Source organism: Carica papaya, chromosome 5 (assembly GCF_054855325.1).
Source record: "Carica papaya isolate Zhongbai chromosome 5, ASM5485532v1, whole genome shotgun sequence".
NCBI lineage: Eukaryota > Viridiplantae > Streptophyta > Magnoliopsida > Brassicales > Caricaceae > Carica > Carica papaya.
Window position 1 is genome coordinate 42,729,316 of NC_142313.1, and position 27,744 is coordinate 42,757,059.

General features: G+C 34.4%; 1 protein-coding gene across 4 annotated transcripts in view; it reads right to left on the reverse strand.

The window, feature by feature from the left end:
• Window positions 1-27,744, reverse strand: part of SPK1 (guanyl-nucleotide exchange factor) — a 67,733-nt gene that overhangs the window by 19,712 nt on the left and 20,277 nt on the right. For all 4 annotated transcript variants that reach the window (XM_088221147.1, XM_088221146.1, XM_088221145.1 and 1 more), the window contains 8 exons: window positions 26,433-26,717; window positions 22,410-22,577; window positions 22,127-22,318; window positions 21,994-22,037; window positions 20,751-20,820; window positions 18,890-19,051; window positions 6,436-6,543; window positions 985-1,022 (listed from right to left, as the gene is read on the reverse strand). In XM_088221147.1, the coding sequence (XP_088077273.1) occupies window positions 985-1,022; window positions 6,436-6,543; window positions 18,890-19,051; window positions 20,751-20,820; window positions 21,994-22,037; window positions 22,127-22,318; window positions 22,410-22,577; window positions 26,433-26,717 (1,067 nt within the window). The remainder of the gene's footprint in view (window positions 1-984; window positions 1,023-6,435; window positions 6,544-18,889; window positions 19,052-20,750; window positions 20,821-21,993; window positions 22,038-22,126; window positions 22,319-22,409; window positions 22,578-26,432; window positions 26,718-27,744) is intronic.

Here is a 27,744-nt window from a genome sequence, read left to right on the forward strand (position 1 = left end):
AGAAGGACGATGTCCAGAATTTATATTCTGTCTTTTTTGAAAAAAATGAAGAATTTATATTCTGAGTCATCTAGAACTTTTTTCTTTGCGAAGGGATTTACATTACATTGAATCCATTTATCATATTCGGTGTCTGAGGACAAACACCTCATGCAAAAAGGGTGTAATGTTCTACTCCATAATGAAAGAAAAGATTGAAGAGGGACTCACGGAAAGCAAGCAGAAAATAGGTAAACAGCAAGAATGTGTTGAACCCTTCTGCTGTCTTTAGTAGCTTTAGATGTCTAATTATTTTTGAAGTTTCTATTTTTTTGTTAGTTAAATAAATAAGCTAAGATCATGGTGATAAGATTTTATCCTAAAATCATTGATACAATGTTAGCCTAAAATAGGGTGATTTTATCCTAGAATTTAGGAAGAAGTCAACCCATTGTGTCCTATTTAGTTATATTCAAGTTTCAGCAATGGGAGAAGAGAAGAAATTTTTTTTTGGAAGAAAAGGTTTAGTTCTGTCACTCTCAAGATAGATAGGTTGTATCAACCAGTCCCGAACTATAGTTCTACATATCTCATCTCACGAGCAGATCCAAACTTCAGGACCATATCCCAACTCATTAGAGAATTAATGATAAAGGCTATACTTGGGTAAGAGTATGAAGAACATCAAACAATAAGTGATTTGGTTAGAAATTTGGGTTGACAACAAAATTAGCAGTTGAAAATCTCTTTTAAGTTACCATACAGGTGAAAGTGATACTACGATTAGAAATTTGGGTTGACAACAAAATTAGCAGTCAAAACTCTCTTTTAGGTTACCATACAGGTGAAAGTGATACTACGAATCTCGCATGTCACTTTCTTTTTGTTTTGTAACATGTGCCAGCATTTTATTGTTAGTGTATTTTTATATATAACCAACATGATAAACAACAATTCCCATTTTCCAACTGCTAAGAAAAATTAAAAACATAACTACAAGCATACCGAGTCAAGATATTGACCATGGCTCTGAAGGCTGCAACCTGAAACAGGTGAAGACAATTTAAAAACAAAACAAAAAAAAAAGTGCAATATGAAAAACAATCACAAAAACATGTCTTTACAACAGTCATATTCCTTGCCAACCAACACCATATCAATCATCACTCTAATTGTTCTTTTGATAACAAAAGAAAAAAGAAAAATCAGATTGAATAAGTGGTTCTTGAAGCTTTTCTCACAGAGGTTACTAGTCAATCTATCCATCATTAATTATTTGTTTAGACCCTTTAACACTAATGTAGAATCTGTTCGGTGACTTTTTTCCATTTTGGCTAATATAAAAAAGTTTTCATATTAAAAAACTCATTTCTAATATATGTAGTTATAGTAATATCATTAAGTAATTAATTATCAACACAATATAAGGCAATTCCGATGATAGAAGAAGATACCATTTGGTGAGCCGGGATGAGATAATAAGCCAATACCCCAGTGAGGTTTGGGGTTAAAATCTCTGGTAGAGATGAACATGGTCTTACAAGGTAACTGGTTTTGGAGGTTTATGGAGGAGGACTATTATGGAGAATGGTGATTGAAGCAAAGCTCGAAACAAATGAGAAAGGATGGTATACTGGAGCCTTATCAAGACCGCATGGAAAGGAATGTGGAAAAAAAAATTGCATAGGTCAAGACAAGTTCCAAGTGTGCATCAGATGGAAGTTGGCAAGGGTGGTAGAGTCAAATTTTGGCAGGATTCATGGCTGGAAGGCAGAGCCCTTGGAGATCAGTATCCTCACATTTTTGTCATCACACAACAGAAAGATATTATGATAAATGATTCATCCAGAGATGCGGAGGAGGGGAGAGAAGTGGCAGATAAATGTACTGAGAAACTTCAACAATTGGGAGATTAATGAGTATGAGAATCTTCTAAGTACTCTATCTCTCAGGTCCTTGGACATAAGTAGTGAAAACCCTGCATGGGCTCTCACTACTACTGGGTCCTTTTCGGTATCTTTCTACAAGCATCTAACCAAGCAAGAAAACATTGGTACTAGATCTCTGTTTAGACAAAATTGCACGTTAAAGTTCCTCCAAGAGTTGCTTTCTTTGTGTAGGATGCCAATAAAGGGCGCATTATGATCATTGATAAATTGTTGAGAAATGGTAAGATTATGGTGAACAGTTTCTACCTCTGTAAAAGCCATGCAGAGACTTGAAATCATGTACTTCTATGATGTCCAATGGCGTACAAGCTTGGACTATGGTTTATGGCCTTTTTAGGAATCCATTGGGTGATGGTTGTCTTAGGTAGAAATTAAATTTTGTGCGTAGAAGGGTTTTTATTTATGGTTATTCTCTTTACTCAATGGAAGATTTATGGGGCCTTATTGACATATTGTTAGATATGTAAATATTTTGTACACAAGTTGACACTTCCTTGGTGCCAGTCATCAATGATGCATTTTATACTTTTTATTTCAAAAAAAAAAAGAATGAATTATCAACACAATCTAATATATTATCAACAGCAAGAACAAAGAAAAATTGAATGCAACAATTATATTGGATGATGATTAGATGTAAACTATTTTTACAATTTCAAACAATGATGTCTATTACTTTAACAAATGGCATGTTTATATGAGCTGCTACATGCTATGTAGTTGTTCCACCTCTAATTTATGCAAATTAAGAAAAGAAAGATCAATGACAAAATTAGAAGTAGATCCATGTTATGTAGTTGAGGACGACAAGTGGCATTCTTCAATAACTACTAATACAAAATATAGAGATAATCAATTTTCCATGTATGATTATAAAAAGTTGTATGATTATAGAAAGTTGTATCTCTAACCAACCAACACATTTGACTTAAAAAGATGCGAATTTTATTCGGAATTTGAAATATAGGAAAAAATTGAAGAGCCTTGCCTTCATCTTTGATATCTCGATTTCATTGAGTTATTGGAGTTGTGCTTATTCCTACAAATAATGTGTTATGCAACAATAGAGCCATGCAAACAAGTGATTGAAAACCAATCAACATAATCTACATCATATTGACTAGATTAAAACAAATGACTATTTTTTGTATGAATGTGGATGCGCACTTTTAGCATACTTGAATGCTATAAGCATTCTAGGGTAAGTATAAAACTAAGTTTATCTATTCCATATATTATTTATTTCGTAATATATGAATACTTTAATTTTACTAAAAATTATATTATTTCACTAGAATTGATTAACTTGAATGTTATTTTATTAAATCAATTATTAATGTTGTAATTTTATTATTTATTACACATTTAAAAACTACAAATTAATAATAAATAAAAATAATATTATATACTTTTTTAAATAAAAAATAATATTATATATTAAATGCAGAAAAATTTAAAAAGAAATCAACAATTATAAGAATACGCTCCAATTGAATAGATAAATAATATTTTCAAAATATAAGAAAATTTTTATTTTTATTTGATTCATTATGTAAAAATTATTAAAATAATTATATACGTTATATTTCAAGTTGTGAGAAGATCAACGAAAATTAGGTACCGTCTTTTTTTGAAATAAAAAAAATTAGGTACCATCATAAATAAAATATTTATGGTAGTAAAATTACTATCAAAAATAAACACATCGTAATATTTATAAATAATCAAAATGCATGTATGTTTATATAAGCATTTTATATTGAAATATACAGAATTAATATTTCCGCATTCAAATCATCTTTTACAAATGCCTTTCTTCTACTAATAAAAAAGTTCTTCACATTATAACAAATTATAATTAATATCTAATTAGAGCAGTCCTAGATTTACTAATTCATAAATATTCTAACTAAAACCTTAAAAATCATCATATACAATTGCGGTAGTTAGAGAGAAACTGCATTTCTTAGCATATACATGGGTATATTGCAAAGCAGGAAACTGATTACACCAAATCAGATCTCCATTAGTGGAATTTCCTAATCAGTATCTCATAACTTTAGCAGGATTTATTTCCTAATGTTAAGATAGCTTATTGAAGGATAGAATATTCAAGTGATTTCCAAAAAATATAATTAAAATGACTCTAAATAATAAAAAAGCAAGCATCCTCGTATAATTTTTACAAATGCTTTTTTTCTACTAATGAAACAACCATTGTACATAATAAATGGCTCCTATACAGTACTTTTTCATGAAAATAACATATAAGAAGAAATATGCTACATCAAGGACAATTACTATCAATTACTGTCTATAATGTCGACTTATTCCTCTTACCATCTTTTGGATTCTCTAGAAAGAAAGAAACAATAGAGCTTTCAAGGGAAAAGATGATAGTTTTGGTAAAATCAAGGAAAACGGTTTCACTTTTTGGGGTCCATTATTCTTGAACGCAACCTTCGTAGCCTTGATGATTTTGGTTTTATTGTAGATATGTTCATTAACTTATAAATTTTTTGTACATGGACGGCACCCCTTTGGTGCCTACATTTAATACATATTCCAACTCTTTTATCTCAAAAAAGAAGAAATATACTACACTAGTCTAAAAATAAATAAATAATACAATTTCACAAGAGCCTAGCACCTATAGAAGGATTACTCTATCTATTTGTCTTTTGACATAAATAAAAAACACTTCTAACAAGAGGAATAATAAGTGGCATTCTAGGATCATAAAAAATAATAATATTATATTTTAACTTTCTATGTATTATTACCAAGAGTTATCTCCACCCAATTAACACTATCTACTATGTAACCCTTCTACATTTCTCCCTATAAATATTACTCTTGCAACTGACAATGTCACCTTTGTCATCTTGGCCATCTGAACCATATATGTCATCCATTCTATAATGGTTTCTTAGTGATTGTATGGCAAATGTGAAACACTGATCGATCAGACAAAATCAGAAATATAAGATCCTGAAGCAAGTTCTAATAAGTTTTTAATTTAATAATCTGATTTTCCATTATAGAACTAACATTCTTTCGGTTAAATAAATAAAGCGCTCAAACGAAGAAAAAAAAGAACAAATATAATATTTTCATTCTCTATTTCAAACTTTGTTTGACATTTATTTGAAGTATAATTGTACTAAAAAATTAATTTTTACAATAATAACTTAACTGAGATCATTTAAAGGCATAGGTTTTGTAGTGCTTATTAATAAGTGTTATAATTAAATGAAAAGCCAATGTTAGAGATATTTCAGCACAAGGAGAGTAGCAGCAACTGAAATTTTAGTAGAACTAGCAGCTGCCAGTGTCTTTGCCTATATGTATAAGTCTCAGTCACCAAATTGACCACTATGTACCTATTATAATTAGTTTCTCTACTTTCTTGCATGGATTTATTTCTTTTCAGTCTATATTATTTTAGTAGAACTAGTAGCTGCAAGTGTCTTTGCCTATGTGTAGAAGTCTCAGTCACCAAATAGACCGCTATGTACCTATTATGATTAGTTTCTATATTTTCTTGCTGGGTTTTATTTCTGTTTAGTTTATATTATTGTTGTCGCTTTTAGGTTAGGATTACATGTATTTTATCTTGTTGAGAATATAAATTTTGCATTACAATATTTTCTCGTTTGATTTTTCTTCCTCTTCATTTCTCTTCCAGGTTATTTTATATTCAGTTTCTCTATGAGATTCTAATAATCTCCAAATTATGTTTCTTTCATATCACAATTCGGAGCACACTACTCTTGATATAATAACCTGAGGTGAATTATCTGGATGGATGTTCATATTCACTGAGATGAATTATTTGGATTCACTAGAGAAATAAATTTATTATATTTTTAAGTAGCTAATTTCAATACAAAAAGAGTTACTGTTTCAAATAAACGTTATATAGGAGTAAAAGATCTTAAAGGAGTATATAAAAATGCTTAACCATATGTAAATGTAATTAACATAAAATAGAAATTCAAAATAGTTGAACATTATACTATTATTATGAAAATGTATTCACAAATGATTTACAACTACATTTAAGATATCTAAATCATACAGATAAAAAAATGTCATATTGATTTTTTCTTGAAATAAGTAAACAAATAATAATTAAACGCCAATCTAGGCGCATGTTAAACTTCCAGTCTATTAAATAAAAGAATGCCTATGAGTTCAATCCATGCCATGTGTCTTAACATATATAATTATATGCAGCCAATCATCAATACCTCTCCAAACTTACTTTCATTTACAACAAACTTATTACACTTTTACATTTCATCAATTTATATTCAAATCATTAAGGGCATATTTAAGTTCATTACATAAATATAAAAGTTTATATTGATATATACTACATACAATATATTTTTACTATATCTTATATTATCCTCCTTAAGTTTGTTTAACTTTTCCTCTTTCCATTGGCATTTCCTCCTTTATTTTAAAAAAAAAAAGGAAAAGTGTATGCATACTAACGAACCTGGAGAGTTTCTCCACCATTGCCTATAAGATGGAGAAGCATATTAAGAATCGGATGAAGAAACTGAAGAAGAGCAGTTGAATCGACATTCTTCAAGCTGTTTATGGCCTGCAGAAAAGATCATTCATGATTTACAAGAATATTATTTCGGAAAAAAAAAAAAAAAGATTCACAGGAATCTTGCTTTAAGAGCATCTTTGCATAATTTAATTTTAGGTCTCTTGAGGCAGTTGGTAACAGATACCAGAAGAACCAACTGTGAGAGAAGAAGATACCCCATCCGTCAGAATTAAGAATTGTTTCCTACATGTTAATTTGAAAAAATCCAGGTCTTCTCACCATAATGGCTGCAGAGGAGCCACAAAGGGACAAAAGTAAAGTTAAAGATGCAAAATAGTATTCACCCCCCACCCGCCATGAGAATACTTGCTACATGATCTCCAACTTCATAAAATGTCAAAGACTTGTTTTCTGTTACTAATAAGATTCCAATGACACTTCACAACTACTCTTGGTTTCTCCCTATTTGCAAGATGAAAAAAATCTTACACTTTCACTATTGTTTCAGACCTGACAACAGACTCTGTTTTCCTTTGGTAAGTGTTTCTTCCTATAATAAAATAATAAAAAGTGGATTCAACTCTTTGTTGATAAATGTCTGACCAATTAAACAGAATAAACATTCAAGGGTGACCATCAATCACTAAAAGAATGTTCTCCCCGGATAACATCACTATTACTAACTCCATCTTATTAGTATGTCCTAGTTAACAACTTTATCATGAACCTTTGTTAGGCGCATTATTATCGAGATATGTTTGGAGGATGAAAGTATGTACTTCATTAAATATTATGGCCCTATATATACAAGTCTACATGAGCAATAAAAAGAAACACACTTAACTACAATGATATGGGTATGTCATTGCATACCATTTACCCTACTTAATAAACATTTTATACTTCCCAACATTTTCGGTCAAGCTATTGAATAGATAATTTTTATTTCCAGTTTGGCAATATTAGTTTAAAATCCAAATTACTCAACCCTTCTGTAACACCCAAAATTTAATTTTTATTATTATTGGAATTATTTTGATTTTTTATTTTATTTTAATAATTAATTTATTAGGTAATAATTATATGGTTTTAATTTAATTTAATTTAAATAAATAGAAATAAAAATAATAATAAATGGTAAAATTATTTTTTGGATTTAATTGAAAATAATTTTGGAAAAAAATGGTGAAAATTTGGATTCTGGGGATGTTTTTGAAAAGAAAATCGAAAATCAGGGGTCAAAACGCAATTTAGAAAAATTGCACCATGTCAGCAGCCCGGTCAGCAGCTCCAGCCAACCAGGACACGCCGCGTAGCAGAGACGCTGACACGGGAAGGCAACGCAGAACGGGCCACGTGGGTGATCCGCGTGCGCGCGATCGGATGGCTGAGATCCGTTCCCGCGCGCACATACGGCCCAGATCAAACGCGAGCACGGACGGCTCAGATTGCACGCGTGCGGACAGCCTAAATTTGATCACGCACGGATAGCCCAGATCGCATCGTGATGGACGGCCCAGATTCATTTCCAATTTAATCGCGATCGGACGGCCCAGATTAAATCGTGATGGACGGCTCAGATTAAAAGGGGAAGGTTATAAATAATCTCATCCACACCCAACCCCAAACCTTAGCCGCCAGAACCCTCGTCGGAGAAGACAACCCAGCCACCGGAAAAACCGACCGCCGCCACCCGCCGCCACGCCGGAGCACCTTCCGGCCGCCAAACGAGGTAAAATTTCTCCCATTGACTCGTTTTTCGATGCTGAACCTCCCTGTGGCAATATCGGAGCTAAACCACCGGCCAATTGGCCGAAAAACATCGCCGAAACCCAGCGACGCCGCCGCGGGTTTCCTCGATTTTTGCCTCCGATGAGACCCTTCTCGATTCCCGTTCGATGTAATTTTTACACCACTCTGACCATCGTTCCTTCCTCTACAGGTTGACCGGAGCAAAACACCAAATCGCAACTCGCGCCGGAGGAGCCGCCGCACCCGAGAGTTTCGCCGCCGGTAAGTCTCGATTTTCTAGAATTTTTTGACCCACCGAGAGCCCTAGGGGTGTTTTATCACAGGAACCAATGCAAGTTTGGCCGAATTCGGCCGAAAACGGCCAACCCGAGGCGGATCGCCGCCGTGGGTGGCGGCGCCGTCGCCGAAGCACGGCGTAGCCACCGTGCCAGAATTCCGAAATTAGTCGAATAGGCCTTGGGTCTGATTTGGGATTTTTTGAGGATATGTGCAGGTACTGGAAGTATGTTTCAGTTTCCGAAGAAAAATTCATGAAATTTAGGGACTGCCCGTAAGCGCAGTGAGAACCGGATTTCAGACTACGAAATCCTATCACGGGATTAAAGTCTAATAAATGATAAAACGGTATTTTATGAATTCATGGATATGTATAATTAATTAAGGTTGCTAATGGAACCCGAATCTGATATATTTTTCGGTCAGTTCCTGTTTGATTTATTTTACAGTCTAAATACAGTGTATTATCTGATTTATTTATTCTGTGCCTTCGTATGCATGATTCACTGTTTAATTTATTATGGTTTGATTATTGTGAACCCGATGTTATGTTTGTCTGATTTGGTGTTCGTTACTGGTTTACGTATTCATATTTGATTGGGTAATTGAGACTAAGAACAAATATGAATGGGATTGAGTTGATAAATGGATAGGTTAACGGCCTCACTAGACATCCTGGGAGATAGTGGACGAACCGGGTCCATAGGGGACCCTACTGGGGACGTGTCTCTCATACCGGACGGGGTATGGAGAGTTTAAATGTTTTGACGCTCATACTAGACGGGGTATGGGGACGGCCCGCTTCACCCTCATACCGGACGGGATATTGAAGTTTATTATATTGGTGCCCGTACCGGACGGGGTATGGGGACGACCCTGGAATTAAGTTGTTAAAATGAATGGTTCACGTGTGGCGGGAACCCCTATGGATCCCCATAGATACTAGTAAGCTGATAAAAGAGGAAATTTGTTGTCTGATGATTGAAATACAAAAGTATGATATGTGTTATGTTACAGAGTGTGCATAATCTTATGATGTTTATAATGTTATTGTTTTCATAAGTTGTTTTCATGAATCTAACCGAGGTAAGTGGACAGTAAAGGGTTTTATTATTGATAAATGAATTTGTTATAAATTATGTTCCATTGGTCGTTTTTGTTTTCTACCAATCTTTACTTCTGTGACAGTGAGATAGTGTGACATCTTTACTAGGGTAGTGTAGCTCATTCCTTATTTAACCATTTCAGATCAGGAGGGCTTGGTTCCCGAGCCCGTTCCGCAGGGAGACGGCGAGTAGAAATCTAAAGATTTATTAGTTTTTCTTATACTATTCATTCATAGTATTTCTTTTAACTAGTTTATTCGCTCATATGTTTAATACGTTTTGATTATTGTGTAATGAATGTTAATCATAATTTATTTTATTTCGCTTCCGCACTTAGAATAAATATATACATTTCCTTTTAATTTCCAGAGCCATTACACCTTCAGCCAATACATATGCAAATTGTGAAACAATGACCATATAAGGTATGCATATCAATTCACTATCCAGTTTTTCTTTGATGTCATGTAGGTCAAATTTAATGTGTTTGATTTCATATTGTACTGGACAGTAAGTAGTGCTAATAGCTGACTTACTGCCACAGTAGAGTCTCATAGGTCCATCCCTTTCAATTGTCAAGTCTTCTAGGATCATCTTTAACCATAGGAGTTCACATACTCCTTGAGGCACGACTCAAAATTTCAATTTTACACTAGATAGAGCTACCATATTCTTCTTCTTACTTCTCCAGGTAAGTAGATTCCCTCCAAGGAAGATATAATACCTAGTAGTCGATCTCCTGCCGACTAACAATCCAGCATAATCCGCATCAACATAGACTTCAAGAAGTAATCCATTGTTTCTTTCAAACATGATTTCCTTTCTTGATGTATTCTTTAAGTAGTAGAATATCTTTGTAGGCAGTTTGTAAGTGTATTGTCTTCCAGTTTGTGCTTGAACTAAGTTGTTATGCTTACTGTATAGGCAATATCTGACCATGTGTGTGATAGTTATATCAATTTTCCAACCAACCACTGATACATTTCTTGTTATATCAATTTTCCAACCAACCACTAATACATTTCCTGTTATATCAATTTTCCAACCAACCACTAATACATTCCCTGTCAGCATCTATGTCTTCTTTTGTTAGTTCCAATTTATAATTGGGATCAATTGAGGTGCCAGCAAGCATGCATGCCAACTTTCAAGTATTCTTCCAAAGATCAACAACATATTTTTGTTGTGAGATCAATATATCTATCTTCAAGCATACTACTTCTATTTAAAGGAAATAGTTTAATCTCTCAAATTCTCTAATTTCAATTTCTTTACCTAAACATTGCAAATTGCCAATTTTTCTCCATCATCACTAGTTATAATGATATCATTACATACATTAGGAGCATTGTGACTCCTTTTGAATCGAATTGTTTAATAAATAAGGTATGATCTCCCTGACACTATCTATATCCCATGACATCACCTTCGTGAATCTTTTAAATCATGCCAGGGAGACTACTTGAGCCTATGTAATGCTTTTTTGAACTTACACACCTTATTTGTTCCTACTCATTTGGCAAACCTACGAGGAATTTCCATCTAAATTTCTTTCTATAATTCCTCGTGCACGAAGGCATTCTTTATATTGAATTATTCCAGTCAAGGACAGTAAGACACATACCGTATTCATATTCGCAATCGGTGCAAATGCCTTTTGGCAATCAATCTATTAGGTCTGAGTATACTCTTTGGCCTTCAATCTTGCTTCGTATCTCTATATGGTTTCATCAAACTAGTACTTGAGAGTGAACACCCAGTTACACCCAATTAGTCATTTTTGTTTAGGTAAGTTCACCACTTTACATGTTTGATTCTTTTCAAGTGCATGCATTTCTGTACTCATAGTTGTATTTTCGCATTCGAGATGAATTTCCATGTAAATTTCTTTCTCAAATTCCCCATGCACGAAAGGATTCTTTATATCGGATTATTGTAACCAAGGTCAGTAAGACATGCAGCCCAATCATATTCGCAACCGGTGCAAGAATCTTTAGGTAATCAATCTCATAGGTCTGGATACACCTTTTAGTCACCAATTTGACTTTATATCTCTATATGGTTTCTTCGAGCAAGTACTTGATAGTGAACACCCACTTATATCTATCTGCTTTATTTCCTTCAGTTAAGTTCACCACTTCCCATGTTTGATTCTTTTAAAGAGCATGCATTTCACCATACATAGCATTTTTTAATTCCTTACATTTTTAATAACAGTTTTCGGTGAATACTTGCTACTTTTGCAAGATAGCAAAGGAGAGTTGTAACCATGTTTTGTTTTAGTGCCCAGTGGTGTATCAGCTAGGGTTATGGTGTACAGGTTGTTAAAAATTAGTTGAGTGATGGTAGGATTGATAAGAGATGAGATTTGGGCATGGAGGGCATCAAGGGGGAGGAGTAAACAAGCAGACTTAATACCACTTACTATAATGTGGACAGTGTGGAAGGAGAGTAACAACGGGACTTTTGAAAGGGTTGATAATTTTTTTCTTTTTAAGATAAAAAGTGATAATGTGAATAGAATTAACATACTTAAGAGTCGATAGCTCCAATATCTTAATTTTTTTGTTATTGGATCATACCCCAAGTTCGTTGGAGGATTTAGAGGACCTAATTGATAAAATAATTAACGAGTAAATACTTTTATACATGGGTTGGCACTCCATTAGTACCCATATTAATACCATTATTTATACTTTCAAAAAAAAATCTAAAATATTGTTTTAAGAAATGGACATTGCATTTAGACTCATTAAAAAGTTCTTGTGATATGGGGTTCAAAAGAGACAAATTTGAGGCTCAGTAGAGTCGATGCTTAGTGCGTTCTCGTCCTTTTTCTAAGTGCAACAGGTATATCAACATTAGAGAAAATGTGATTATCATAACTTACATCATTTTCAACACTTCGACAAGGATTCTTGAACTTGTATGGGATCAGAGTCTAAGTTTTTCCGTCTCAAATACACCTTCGAAAAGTATGAGGTCTTGTATGGCTTGAGGTTCAACCTCATCTAGTGGGACTTGAGGTTCAACCTCATTTAGCAAGCTCTAGTTTTCTGGTACAATGATTGTTCCAAACGGACAGGGTTTAAAGATAAGGGAGGAATATAAAAGAACGAGTCTTTATTTTCTAGTGTAGTCTCCTCCTGAAGATAAGGTTGATCAAAGAATACTTCGATCTCAACAAAGGCAACATCAAGGGATATATAAAACTTTTAGGAAGTTGGATGATAACATTTGTTTCCTTTCAATGTTAGCAAGCATCCCACAAAGATATACTTGATGGCTTTGGAGTCAAGTTTTTCCCTTTGAGACTGTCATATGTTAATATACGCAACACATCAATAGACACGAGGGATAAGGTTATTGGTGACTTGTACCTCAAGAAAGAATATATCTAGAATTTCCATTAGATTGTGGAAGCCTACTACTTTAGATGGTACCGGTTGATAAGATAGAATAGCAGTTAATACAGCTTCATGCTAATAGTATTTGGATACATGATTTTGAAATAAAAAGGCGCATGTAGTGGTGAGCAAGTAACTATTCTTTTGTTCTGCTACTCCATTTATTGTAGATTTTAGACACGAGAAGATTCATAACAATTCTTTCCTTTAGAAATGAGAATAATGTCAGATTAAAGTGTTCTTGGGCATTATCAATATAAAAAGATAAAATTATTACCCTCAAACTATGTTTTAATCAAAGTGTGTAACTAAGGGATAACATGATTAAGCTCAACTTTGAGAGTGCAAACTAATGGCACTTTTAGAGTGTGTTTTCCTCATATTTATGCAATAACTCAACAGAAAGATATCAAAATTTGTGACTCTTTAATAGAGAATAGAAATGATTGTGTCGAAGAATCTCACCGATTGGGAGATTGGAAAAAATGAGGAGTTTTTGGGTATGTAAATCCCTCATTTCATTGGATGAAAGCATCAACACCCACAGTGGAGCCTCACATCCAATGAGTCATCTCAACTAAATCTTTCTACAAGAAGTTGCACAAGTATGAAGATGATGGCATTTGTTTCCCTGTTAGACAAATGTGGAAGACTAGTGTCCCACCCAGTGCTTTTTTTTTTTTTTGTTTGGGAGGCTAATAAGGAATGTTTTTTAACTATTGACAATTTGAGGAAGAGAGGAAAGATATTGGATAATGCTTATTATCTTTATAAGAGGGATGAGGAGACTCGTAAGCATCTCTTGCCATGATGTCCGCAAGTTTAAAAGTTTTGGATCTTAGTTTATGTGTCACTTGGCATTAAGTGAATTATGACAGGATCAATAAGAGAAGAAATTTGGGCGCGGAAGAGTGTTAGCGGCCGACAGAAACAAGTAGATATAATTCTGTGCTCTATCTTCTAGATGGTGAAAAAGGAGAAGAATAGAAGCCTTTTCATGGGGCTAAAGATGTAAAATAGTTTTAATATCCTTCAGAATATATGGTTCCAAACATTTAGTTTTTTTTACAAGGTTATCTTTTTTACTGTATGGAGGATTTAGTGGAACTTGATGATACATTAATTGATTTGTAAATTTTGCACATAGGTAGCACCCCCTTGGTATCTATCTCAATAAAATTCATACTTTATATTTCAAAAAGAAAATACATGACTAAGCTTAATTTTATATTTCAAGAAAACAAAACAAATTACCAAAGAATAAACATTAGTAAAAAAATCAAACTATCGAATCACATAAATATTAGGAGCATTTAGGGGATTCCAAATATCATTGCGGATCAAATGAAAAGGAAATTTTTTTTCTTTTATTATTGAGGGAAAAATTTACACGTCTATGTTTTATCAATGCACCTACATCACTGCCATTACTATAATGGAAAAATAAAGAGGAAAACCTAACCTTAAAGGTAGAGAAAGAAGAGTGTCTAAGTACTATGTGGTAAGACATAACTTACCTGATGTGCTAGTAGAGAGAGCTATACGTGATATTTTAGGTGTATATAGGAAGTATAACCTATCATGAGTCTCAGTACGTCTAATTATCTTCTCTAAATTATGGTCATGAAAATCACAAATTGAAAGAAAAAATCACTTTACAGTTGAGGTCATGGAATAATTTTTTATTGATACGAGATTAATGCATAATTAAGGGACATGGAAAGAGAAAACTAAGGATTAAGTTTTATGTTTCCAACTCTTGCTACTTAATTAGTGAACCATCAATAGTGACGATATTCCTATTACACGGACAGAATATAAGTGTTAAAAAATTTAGAAGAGTTGGTCGTATGGTTGGTAGCTCCTAACTCCACTCCATGATAATATAAAAGATTTATCTGAGACATTTAAACTATGAGAAATAGGAAGTATATCTGAATATCCTAAGAGACTTGTACCTTTAGACTTTTCAAGATATTCTAGTCGGGTCCTCGGGCATTATATTTCCACCTTGAAATCATAGTAAGTCTGTACTCTTCTCTTCATGTGGACGAGCCGTATGTGTTTGACCCTTATTATTCTTGTATCCTCAGCCTTTGATAGAGGTGGAGGTAGGCTTTCTATGAAGTTTGATGTTTTCTGAATATCCTAGATTTCTTGCAGACAGTATAGCAAAGATTATCCATGTTTTCTAGCTAATAGTTGAAGTCTCATTGTGACTTGGCGTCTTTTCTCCTATTGAAGTGGTTTGAAGCCTTTAATCGCCACTATGGAGCTAGCAATGGTACAAGGTTCAACTCTAACTCCTCTTCTGCTTTCTTTAGCATTACCAAGAGATATTACCTCATTCAAGAATGGAATCTCTTTTTTCCGCATGATCTACACTCTCACCTAATCATACTCTTCATTGAGTCCAATCATAAATCGGTATGCCCTATTTTCTTTAACCAATTTTTTTAATTGTTGGTATATCTTTGCTACATTTCGTAGTGAGACTATGACAACGATCAAGTTCTTGCCACTAACTCTTCAAAAGAGTGGCATATTTTATGACTATCTCATTTTCCTATTTGGTTGTCCAAATTTTAACAGTTATATCATATATCTGGATTACATCCTTTCTCTTGAGATAGATTTCCCTAATTAAGTTTCAAGCCTCTTTTGATTAAAAAAAGTGGAAGGCACACAATAATCAAAAGCACGCCTATCAATCTCTCCATTTATTATTTGTCAACATTGACGATCCTTGTAAAAGTTGCCAGGAGATTGGAAGTTATACAATGCCGCTTTCTTTGGGGTGTCAAAAAACCTTTTAACCAAGGTGGGTTGGGTGTCCAATCACTAGTGGAATTGAATGTTGCTCTCTAGGGTAAGTGGTTGTAGAGATTTATGAAGGTGGAGGTAAGGTTGTGGAGGAGGATCGTTGAAGCTAAGTGCGGTGGGGTGGAGAAGAATTGGAGTGGTGAGAAGGCTCGAAGACCGCATGGATTGGGTTTGTGGAGGAAAATTCTGATGGAGTGGCCTAGATTCAAGGAGTGTATCCGATGGAAACTTGGTAGAGGGGATAAAATTAGGTTTTGTTGGGATGATTGGTTAGAAGGTGAGTGTCTCATGAGTAAGTACCCGAGGATCATAACATAGCATAATCAAAAGATATGTTGATTGAGGAGGCTTATAGGCGCTCCAATGATGGCACTGAATGGACAGTGAATGTTTATAGGAATCTCAATAATTGGGAAGTCAGTGAATATGAAGACTTATTACGGTTACTTGCATCTCAACATATCAATTCTAGCCAGGACACAATTACATGGAAATTGAGCAAATCTAAAGACTTCTCAATAAGATCCTATTATAAGCATACTATTCGGAATGGGCAAACCAGGGGTCATAGTTTCCCCACTCTGCAAATTTGGAAGTCTAAGGTGCCTCCTAAAATTGCCTTTTCTGCATGGGAAGCATGTCGGAGATGCATTTTGATTATTGACAAGTTGATGACTAGAGGGCAGACCATGATCAACAGATGCTATTTATGCAAAAGCGCAGTAGAATCGTATAACCAAATCCTTTTGTTGTGTCCTTTAGCATTTGAGCTGTGGAGCATGGTCTATTGGGTATCAATTGGGTCATGGCGGAGTCTGTTAAAGAGGAAATTTGGGCTTGGGATGGAGAATGTAAAAAAAAAGAATTTGTAAAACTTATTCCATTGACCAATTTTTGGGTCCTTTGAAAAGAAAGAAACCTTAAAGCCTTTGAAGGTAAAGAAGTTGAGAACCATAGATTGAAATATAGATGCTTTCATTATTTTGGATCTATTTTATTAAGGCATGACATTATTAGGGATGAGAATTTTGAGAATATCATTGACACTCTAATACACTTGTAAATTTTTTGTACATAGGTTGTGCCCCCTTGATACCTTGTTAATAATACTTTTACACTTTTTATTTCAAAACAAAAAAGTTTCAAACATCTTTTGCTTTAGGCAAGAACAAGTGCAACTAACATTGGTTGGCATGCTGGCAATTACAGGAGGCACTGCTTGGCAGTTGGACCTGGCGATGAGGGTCAATCAGACGCAAATATGTTGGCTAGAATAAGTGCAATTAGGGATGCATACTGCAAGAGGCAAGCGCACGGCAACTCAACTAGAAGTGACTGGAGGCACGCATGGGAAAACTTGATGGGGCATGCGGCTTGCTAAAAGCTAAGCAAAAGGTCATGTAATTGGGTTGTTGTTGCTCGTGATGAAGGTCGATCTTGGACGCTGATGGCTAGTTCATGGTGGCCAGTGTAGAAGGTTGTGGTTAATTATGATGGCTAGCCCCCTTTAGGGTTTTCTTATCTTGACAATGAAGGTTGAATAAGATTTGTAAAAGAGTCTACGATTTATCAACTTATAGCTCTAATACTAAATGGAGAATTAAAGTACGTAGTTTATTGAATATTAGGACTCTATATATATGGATTTATATGAGCAATAAAGGGAAATACAATTTATTACAACAAGTGGGATATATTACGAATATACCCTTTATCCTACTTTTTTTTTAAATAAATACCCTTTACCTTACTAAATATACACTTTACACTTGCCAACAATATGTTATCACTAACTCATTTCCTTGAACCTTGTTTCTTGTCAGGACAAGTAGAAAACAAAATTTGAACACTAAATCATTCAGGTTCCTACTCATGTAAGTCCTTTCTCGATTATCTTACCCTTAACCAAAATCATATATTGGGTTTCTTTTAGAAGGTTAAAATTCCCTCAAACATGAAGGTGTTTGCTTGGATGGTTGTTTTGAAATAAACTCAATATAAATGATTTGTTGCAAGTTTGCAAGCCTAGCCGTATCTTTCTTTAGACATTTCTGTAATGTGCCATAAAATAAATGAATCTCTTGGCCACCTATTCCTACATTGTGTGATATCTTTGAAGCTCTAGACTAAACTGTTTCATATCTGGGTTTGTCCACAATCTATATAGTGTTTCTTGGGTTCTCATCTTCACGGTGTTGGCATAAGGGAGTTGAGAAGTTTATAGACAGGTGCTAATTTTGCCAGGTTGTGGGTTTGTGGTTAAAAGATAACACAAGGACTTTGTTTAGATCAGTATACACCTCAAGTTCCTTGGGAGAAACTAACTTCTCTGGCCTCGCTTCGGGCAAATGCCCATAATTCCTTTGGAGACATTTCTTTATCCATTCTACAAAGATACTGGGAGTCTATTTTGTTTTGATTGTTGTGTTTTTCATGGCCTTCTGTTTCTCCATTTTCAGGAGGTCTATAAAGGATTTCTCATCCTCATCTTTGTATAATTCCCTTCCCTAATCTTTGATTGAAAGCTTGGCCTTGCAGGTGAGAATAAAAGATATCCAAGCGTTGTAAGTACTCAAGCAACCCTTTTTTTCTGAATTTCAGCAATCTTTGTTCGCAGAACAGATGACCTTTTATGACCTATAACTTAGGAAAAATGAATGGCTATTAGAATCAATGCCACCTCCATGAGAAATAGCAAACCTGACTAATAATTTCAAACATATGTGCATCCTTGTACTAATCCTGCTCCTTTTTCGATGTGAAGCTCCTATTCCTACATACTTCTCCTGTTAATGGACTGTCTGCCTTATTACGAACACTTAAAAGCTTTTATTATGTTCAACATGCCAGCTAGTAACCATTCTAGATTCATTTATCCACTAGAGGTAATTCAAACATAATTGAAAATATTAAGCCTCCATAGAAAATTCAGGAAATATTGAGGCAATAAAATATTGGAAATTCTACCAAAAATTATCAAAAATGTGGCACAAAGTAGACATGAAAATAACAAATAGGTCCGATGAATACCTCAAGAAGTTCTGAACCCCAAGGTGGACTTGTTCGTAGTGTGTGCCGATCATACTCCAAAAAGAAATCTCTAATGCGCTCATTAACAGGGTACAAAGACGAAGAAAGTCGTAACCGCAACTTGAAAATATTTTTTCCGTCTTCCAAATAATCCAGCCTCTCCTACATTTACAGATCAGAATATTAAATATCCAGTAGTAGAACCACAATTAATCATCATGGCATAAAATAACAAAGGAAGCTATCTAATATTGCATCATGGCTTCCCACCAAAACCTCAACTGTTTTCAGGAATATCTTTAAAAAAAACGAAAAGTATGGCATGTATCATTAATTATGAGCACCAAAGAGGTGTCAACTCATGTACTAAACTATTTACAAGTCAAAATCCTCCATGGAGTACAATGGATGACCCATGACCAAAAAGTCCAAAATCTGGACCCATTTATCTCTAACCCTATTGAAATCAGCTTCCACCCTCTCAAAAACTCTCCTATTTCTTTCCACACACCCAAACTATAGTAAGGGAAATGAGACTCACGTGTTTCTTCCCACTATTAATACCCTTTCAAACCTAAATCTTATCCCTTATAGTAGCCGCCATTACCCAACTAATCCCCTAGATCACATACACAATTGCCCATAACTTATACATAAGGGGACACCACATGAAGATGTGATTACAAGACTCCTTCATCCTCGTGCATAGAAAACATCCGTTCATCATAATCTTTCCTCTTCTCATGAACTTGTCAATAGTGAGAATTCATCCCCTCCCTCCGAAGAAAAAAAAAACAATTCTGGGAGGAGCATTCACTTTCCAGATATGTCGAAAAGAAAAGCTAGTCTCTGTGGATTCGTTCTTAACCAAATAGTTATAGTAAAACTTAACCATGAATGTCCCTAAGACATTGAGGCTCCAGACAGGCTAATCATTACTCTCGTTCAGATAAGCTAGTGACAGTGATATGAGAAGGGACTCATACTCATTAATCTCTCAATCATTAAGGTTTCTCAATACTTCCACATGACATTCCCTTTCCCCTCCAATGTTTCCGAATGATTCATTAGCTGATATATATTTGTGTCATGCAATAGCAAAGATCTAGGAAAATTGATCTCTGAGCACCTACCCTCCCTCCCTCCTTTTTTAAAATAAAAAGAATAATATATTTCATTAACTCACAAGTATCAAGAGGGTGTCAACCCATGTATATATTATTTACATATTAATTAGGATGTCAATAAGGTTCCCAAAATCCTCAGTTGAATAAAAAGGATAATCCAAAACTAAAAAACTCTGGGATTGGAACCACCTAACTCTAACCCTATCAAAATCTTTATTTACCCCCTCAAAAGCTCTCATGTTCTCTCTTTCCACACCACCCAAATATAGCAAGAGGGATGAGATCCACATGTTTTTTTTCCACCACTAATTCCTTTCAAGCCCAAATCTCATCCCTCACCGGCCCAACCATCAGCCAACTTATCCTCAGCAACCCAACTGAGCACTCTCTTTCTTAGCTAAAAGTCTGTCCAGAAACCGGTTTTTCCCCTATTGTTCACTCTTCATTTGATGCATTCCTAAAATTCATCTATTCCCGTGCATATTCTTTTCAACATCCTCTTCCCGTACAGTCTTAACAATATTCTGGAATACCACCCTCTACTTACAGTATGTAATCATGAAACATATGACACCATTTATACTACGTTTTTCTAATTTTTGTACCCTGCCAACTGTCATCATTTCGTTTATAGTCATTCCTTTCTTTATATTGATATTTTTTTGGAAATTAAAAAAAAAATAGTTTCTTTATATTGATATAGATATAGATAGAACAATATTTCCTAAATATACCTTGTTAGTATCTTGAAGATAATGTGGAACCAGCTCTCTCATTATAGGTAAGGAGATTTCAGATCGTGACCTGATCATGAAATTAAGCATTTAATGACCGATTCTAAAATTATTAATAATAATAAAAATAACACATTGACCGAAAGCAAAAAAAAAATGAAAACACAACCACTAGAAGTTCTATGAGCATAAAAAAAAAACAGAATACCATAAACAATACAGATAATTGAAATATAATATTCAAATCTATTTCCCAGGAATTTCAAGAATATCTAGTTATGCAGGTAATTAACAATGAAAATCATCAACTTTCATAGAAAAGAATAAGATTATATTACTTCTCAAAAAAAAAAAAAGATTGTATTAAGAAAGAAAGAGAATACTTGATTATTTCTTAAGTAAAGATCTTGGTCATATGATAATATAAGGGAAAGATGAGCTTTTCTTTGGGCTAAAACCCATGCTTCTTTAGGGGAAATTTTTCATCCACTATGCAAAGGGATTTGGTTGCCATCATGTACCAATAGTATATTTATTGTTATTAGTTCAACATTAACAAAATATTAAGAGATTAGTCTCTATTATTCCCAAAAAGATTTCTAGGTATTGACAACTAGTATAACAACTAAACCATCCGCATAACAAGACAGGAGGGAGTCCCTCAATTTGGTCTATCAAAGTGCTTCACCATTGGTAAAACATTTAGAGATTAGTCTCTATTATTTCCTAGAAGATTCTTAGTTACAGGTAGCTAGTGAAACAATTAGTCCATCTGCATGAATGTTCTCCATCAGGAATTTGTGGGTACTAGACGAGGGAGTTCCTTGGATTACGTTTATGGAAGTGGATTAGAGCTGATTGGAAGAATTTCTACGCTGTATTCAATTTAAAGTGAGGTCTGGGAATTTAGCAAGTTTGGTGGAATTTTTTCGGTGGGACAGTCTCTTATGGTTCAGTTGCCAAATGTTTTAGTATTGCTAGGAATAAAGAGGGTTAAGAAGAGAGCTATCTGGTGGTGTCTCACCAGGTTGTCTTTGACTCTCTATCTAATCCCTTTTTAACCATCTTCAAGAAGTTCGCAATGACCAGAATGACTTTCTGGAACAATGAAAAACGTAATACGAAGGAAAAGAAAATATGAAGGAGATTATAAAGAATGAGGATAAAGTAATAGCAGAACTTTCAAGTTCTAGGAGCAAATGCAAGCATGTGTAGATAAGAAAATCAAATAGCATATACTTACTGAGCATGTGTAGATAATGGAAGCGATGCATATCCAATAACTACCTGAATATTCAATGAAGAAGATATAAGATCTCCCTAGAAATAAGATAAGAAGAAATTGTTATACAACAAAAACAGGTGCTTCAACATACTGGTTTTGGAGCTTCTAGTTTTGTCTGAAGATCAACATGGAAGAAAGTGAACAGGAGATGATGCAATGGTGTCCAGATGGCAGGGAGAGAAATCTTAATCTCATCATGGTAACAGGCCACCCTAGCTCCCACAGCTACTTGTGTGTGAGCCCACTTCAGAAGTGATGAACCCGATTCTCTTGGATACATAGCCTTGTCAAATTATCAGCCATCATGTAACAAGTAAGATAAGGCAAGGAGACACAGAGCCTTTTCACAATAAATAATTATCAACACAATTTACCTCCAAGGGCTGTCTACGGATATCGGTGTCATCCTTCCTTAATTCAACCCGTATGAATAGATTCCTCTTCCTACTCAAACTAACAGTTAAAGGATATGCGTAAAGGCAATGGAAAAGCTGCAGGAAAGGCTCATTTCTCGTTGTAGTGCGGAAGTCAAAAGCTTGAAACTGGAAGATGGATATTGTAATCACTATGCATAAATGAAGTAATAGATAGAAAGTATAGGTACATAAGTTACGCAACTCTACATTATAGTACTAAAACACACAAAAAATATCATTTCAATATTTTTATCACAAGGAAATTTTCATTACAACATCATTTCCTTTTTTTTAGAAGAAAAATAATTATATTCAAAGGCACCAAGAAAGTACAAAGTAGGTACCATTTTGCAAAGACGCTACTATATTTCATGCAACTCTACTACGGCAGAAATAACGATATGTATGTAATCATGTCAGCTTTATCTTAATCAAGTGGCCGATGACATACTTTACCGCGAATAGAGTCTGAACTGTATAGCTCAATCAAATACATCAATGAATCATTCCAAGTTATCTAGAGGTAACAACAACCAAAAATGTCACGCCAATTATAATTGGCATGTAAAAGGGAATGGTAAATTTTGTAGAGGTACCTGACGTTCGTGTACTGATAACTTAATCTATTATTTTAAAAAAAAGGACCCAGTCTGTTTGTGACAAACATCGGCAAAATTTTGCTCCAGTTTCCATGTTAAAAGAATTAACATGCATCATATAACTTATATTGGTGCCACCAAGCACAAGGAGAGGAGAGGAGAGACAGAAACAAAATCAATAGGGTCAGAAACCAAACTCATTGATTCTACAAAAGCTAGAAACATGACCAGCAAATATCTTTATTCATTTCTAGCCATATATTTCTGAAAATGAAATGAGGAATAAGCGCCAGTAATTGTTCTTGTCCTTGGCAGCTTCAATACCCTCCAAAGAAAGGAGCTTTCTTGATAAAACCACTCATACCCACAGGAAGCCAAATAAGATAGAAGCCTAATCCCATAGCCTTCTCCTTGATGCGCACCATAAAAGGAGATTGCTTGAATATTCATTTAGTTTCGATAGAAACGGAAATATTATTGAGAAAGGGAAAGAAAATATCGCTGGAGAATAAGACACCATCCTCAAGAATGCACAAAAAGTGGGAAATCAAAATCCGCAATTCCTTATGGGAAGAAAAAAAATGGCTACAAACTATTAACTATAAATAAATGCGGCCCAGTCACAGTGTAAATCCAATATGCTTGTGTTGGAGTAATGTCCATGTGCTTTGGCCCATAAAGAAGCCAAAAGAGTAACTCTAACTCACAAGCCGCAAAAATTGGTATGCCTATTGTTAAAGATTTGAGAGTTGTGTGGTAGCCAAACATCCCACAAACAAAAGTAACCTCTTTCCTAGTGGTTTTAGCTTCTTTTCTTAAGCCATTCCCCTGGACGTAGATTATTCAAATATTCATAATCTCCAAGACAATAAGGTAATTGTTGAAAATAATGCAGACTCTTCTCCTTAAATAATCCATAGTTAAAATGGGTCCCCAGGTGGCCTCCTACACGACAAAGGCCACACTGGAAGAAGCTTTACAATTTCGAATTAGCTTCCAAGGGAAGTTGTCAACAACGAAATCGCAACAAAAAAGCAAGACAATAAGATTTCACAAAGATAGAACAACTCTTGTAAGGCTTTTAAATTAGCACATCTTCACTAAATGGATGAACAGTGAAGAAGTCATAAAAGACTAGCAATGATAACATCTCATACAGCACCAAGTCATTAAGGTTGTGGAAAAGCACAATATTCAAAGGAAAACCTCTTTAGTTCATCTCTTAACAGTCATTCACTTGGGCCTCTTTAAATCTGGTTGGGCCGTAGATAGTGGGGATTCTAGGTTTTAAAGTAAGCTCCCTACACCACACATCCTCCAAACACTCAATCTCTCCTCAGTTTTAATTTGAAAATCACAAAATAATCAAGTTACTCCTTACCTTTCCATTGCCCCTCAAAAAATTGATACCATAGGCTTCTCTATTTGAAATAATAATCTAATCCCCCAGCTAACTAGGAAATGGCCAAAGCCATTTGGCCATTAAAGCCGTATTCAATAAAAGAAGAGACTGAATACCTAACACCCCTTAAAAAACAACCATTTTAGTGGTATCCCAATTCATTGCAAGGTGAAAACATCTCTACTCCATGGCATAACCAAAAAAGAATTTACATTAGATCTACTCAAGCCTATCAACACACTCCTAGGCAAGGGAACAGGGATATGAATGGATAGGAAGGCTAGAAAGAGTTCTTTTGATCAAAGAAAATCTACCTCCCTTCAGTAAGGTATCTTCACCAGTCGCCAGCCTCTTCTCAACCCTATTATGACGGATCCCAACCCCCTTTCCTTGCAATTTGACACAAAGGAACACAAAGAAATTTGATGGGGAAGGAAAAACCTTGCACCCAAGAATTCCCAACTGAACACCTTCTCCAATGGGGATTAGTTATGACTTATCCAAGCTTACTTCTAGACCCCACATTGCTTCTTGGTTTACAAAATAGAAGGGATTCAACAACAAAAAGAAAAAGATGGAATATTGTTTGGAAACTCATTTCCTTGAAACGATTTCATCTCTAGCCTTGAGGATCATTCTACCAAATTCTTCCATAACAAGGAAAAATAGGAGGAAAGAGGGTCCCTTTGCCTTAGGCCCCTTGAAAACTTGAATAACGAGATCAATGCCCTTATTGATGATAGAAGTTCTAGTTTATATGATAAAGGAAAAGCAAAAATACATGTAGGCATAGTTGAAGTGTACACATCAATATATCATGCACCAAATAATTTAAAATTAGTATATACAGGGGCTAAATTGTTATTTTTGAAAAATAATCTATAAATTTGTAATTATACCTCAAAATCAAGGACCCTATGTAACTTATCAAGAATGTATGACCCACATATGCCCACGCAAGCATTTGCTTGTAGAATTATAGATATATATATATATAAGAAATAATATATGTAAATTGATCTTATCAATAGATAATAGCATATAGCACATGAGGAACCTTAAGATAATAACCTCTTGTTTGTAGTAGAACTTTTGAAAAAAAATTTAAAAAAAAGTTTAAATTGTTTCTCATAGACACTCTTTTTTCGTTTTACATTCTTGTTATTCTTTTACCAACCATCTTAACCTAAATCCAACCATTTTTGTGTTTTTATAATGTTGTTGTTTACTATTTCATAGTGAAGTGATTGTTTCATAATGCAACTATCATTAAATATTTATAGAGAGATTTTACCAAATTGAATAACTTTTTCAAAAAAGAACAAGTTTTTTATAAAAACATAATGGACTAAGCTATAACTATAACAAAAACTTAAGGACTTCCATATAATTTACTAAAAAAGGGGCATAGTTACTTGAATTTAAAAATCAGTTGTTGCATAAAGCTCGGACAGTGACCATTATGATTTTCTTTTTTTTTCTGCTCAACACCAAGCCCAAGACATGAACTATGGCCACTTCCAAAGAACGCAGGTTAATGACCATTGCACTAACTGCCCTGGTGTGATGAATATAAGGGTTAACAATATGAAGGACCAAGATAACAGCAAGGCAATCCAACACATTTACCATTTGGATAAAATATTTTAAGAAACCTCTTGATTGCAATTTCAAACCTTCCTAAACTCCATCAAAATTGCTCCAACCCTTCGGCCAGGACTACTGCTCATAATTTTATAGCAAAGAAAATACCAAAAGTGGCTGTTAAAGCTTAGTAGAGGAGTCAAGTGAGAAAGCATTTCAGTTCCCAGAATATTATTGTAAATATATTATTTGAGGCATATTTCCACTTCAACTTCTCGTAAAAATCAAATGAGAGAAAGTTGAAAGATCAATGATCTGAAGAACTAGACTGCATGGGTATGACTGATATATACATGCAAATCTAAATATATAAGGAGAAAGAGGTGTATCACTTACATCATCAGTAGCAGAATCTGGATTTCCACAAATGTTTGGCACATTTCCAGAAGTGTCCCTCCCATCCCTAAAGTTGCTCTTGGAGCTGCCAATCATAGGCACGTCAAAACCACCACCTGAGCACTTTGCAAATGCCAAATCAGCAACATGCTCAGCAGGGTCAATTGAATCATTTGTCACACTGCCACTTTCTGATAAATCTGTGTCAGCTTGGACAGTCTGATGCTTCTCAATTTCCAGCCTTAAAATGCCCTTCACAGGTTTATGAACCTTGCGCTTTGGATCCTATTGAATCGAAGCAACAATCAAGAAGATAAAACAGCATTATAAGTTATTTCCAAAAAAACAGCATTATAAGTTCTTAATTAGCAGCATGTTACAGAAAAAAAAACAATTATGAGCATATTCTTTCTCTTTATGTCGGCAAAATAAACTCAACATAAAGTAAAGCACCAAAATCATGCCAGTAAACACAAGAAAAATGAAGAAACTGCAACTTGTGAAGTGGCAGCTAACGTCAATAGCCAAAATACTTTCACTCACACTCAATGAAACAATATGGTGCTTTTGCATGCAATACAATGCATAGGGCGCGAGATCACAAACTTTATAGAATGTTTTTTTTTTTAGATAAAAAGTGTAAATATATATTAACAAGGTACCAATGGGGGTACCATCTATTTATAAATTTACAAAGTTGTTAGAGTATCAATAACATTCTTAAAATTCTCATCTCTAATAATGTCATGACTCTGCACAATCTTACCAAAATAATTAAAACATAACTCTCTTAGTCTATTAATATCCCTTTCAATATCATCAAATGCCCTCTTATTCCTTTCTTTCTAAATGGCCCAAAAAAAAGGTTAAAGAGATAATTTTAACAATATTCTTTTTCAGGTCAATACCTAATTTTATAGAATATTATATAATGAGGATAGAAATAGTACGAGGGTATTGACTGGAATCAAACTAGCAAGGAATAGTAGGCTGGAGACACTTCTCCTTGAGGAAAAGTTGAAGAAAGCTCTATGGACCTTTATCTTGATAAAGCTCCTCAGCCGATGGATTTTCTACTGCTTTTTTCTAAATCTGTTGGAATTGCACATAACCTAATTTTATGAGGATGCTTAAGAAATTTTACCTCAATTGCTTTTTTGTCAAGAGTATAAAGTCCACATTTGTTACTTAGGAGCCTTAAAAGGACGGCTCTAAAAGAATTTCTAATTTCTACCCTATAAGCTCGATAACCATATCTATAAGATTATCACAAAGGTGCTTTATTTGAGATTGTGTGAGATATTGGATGATA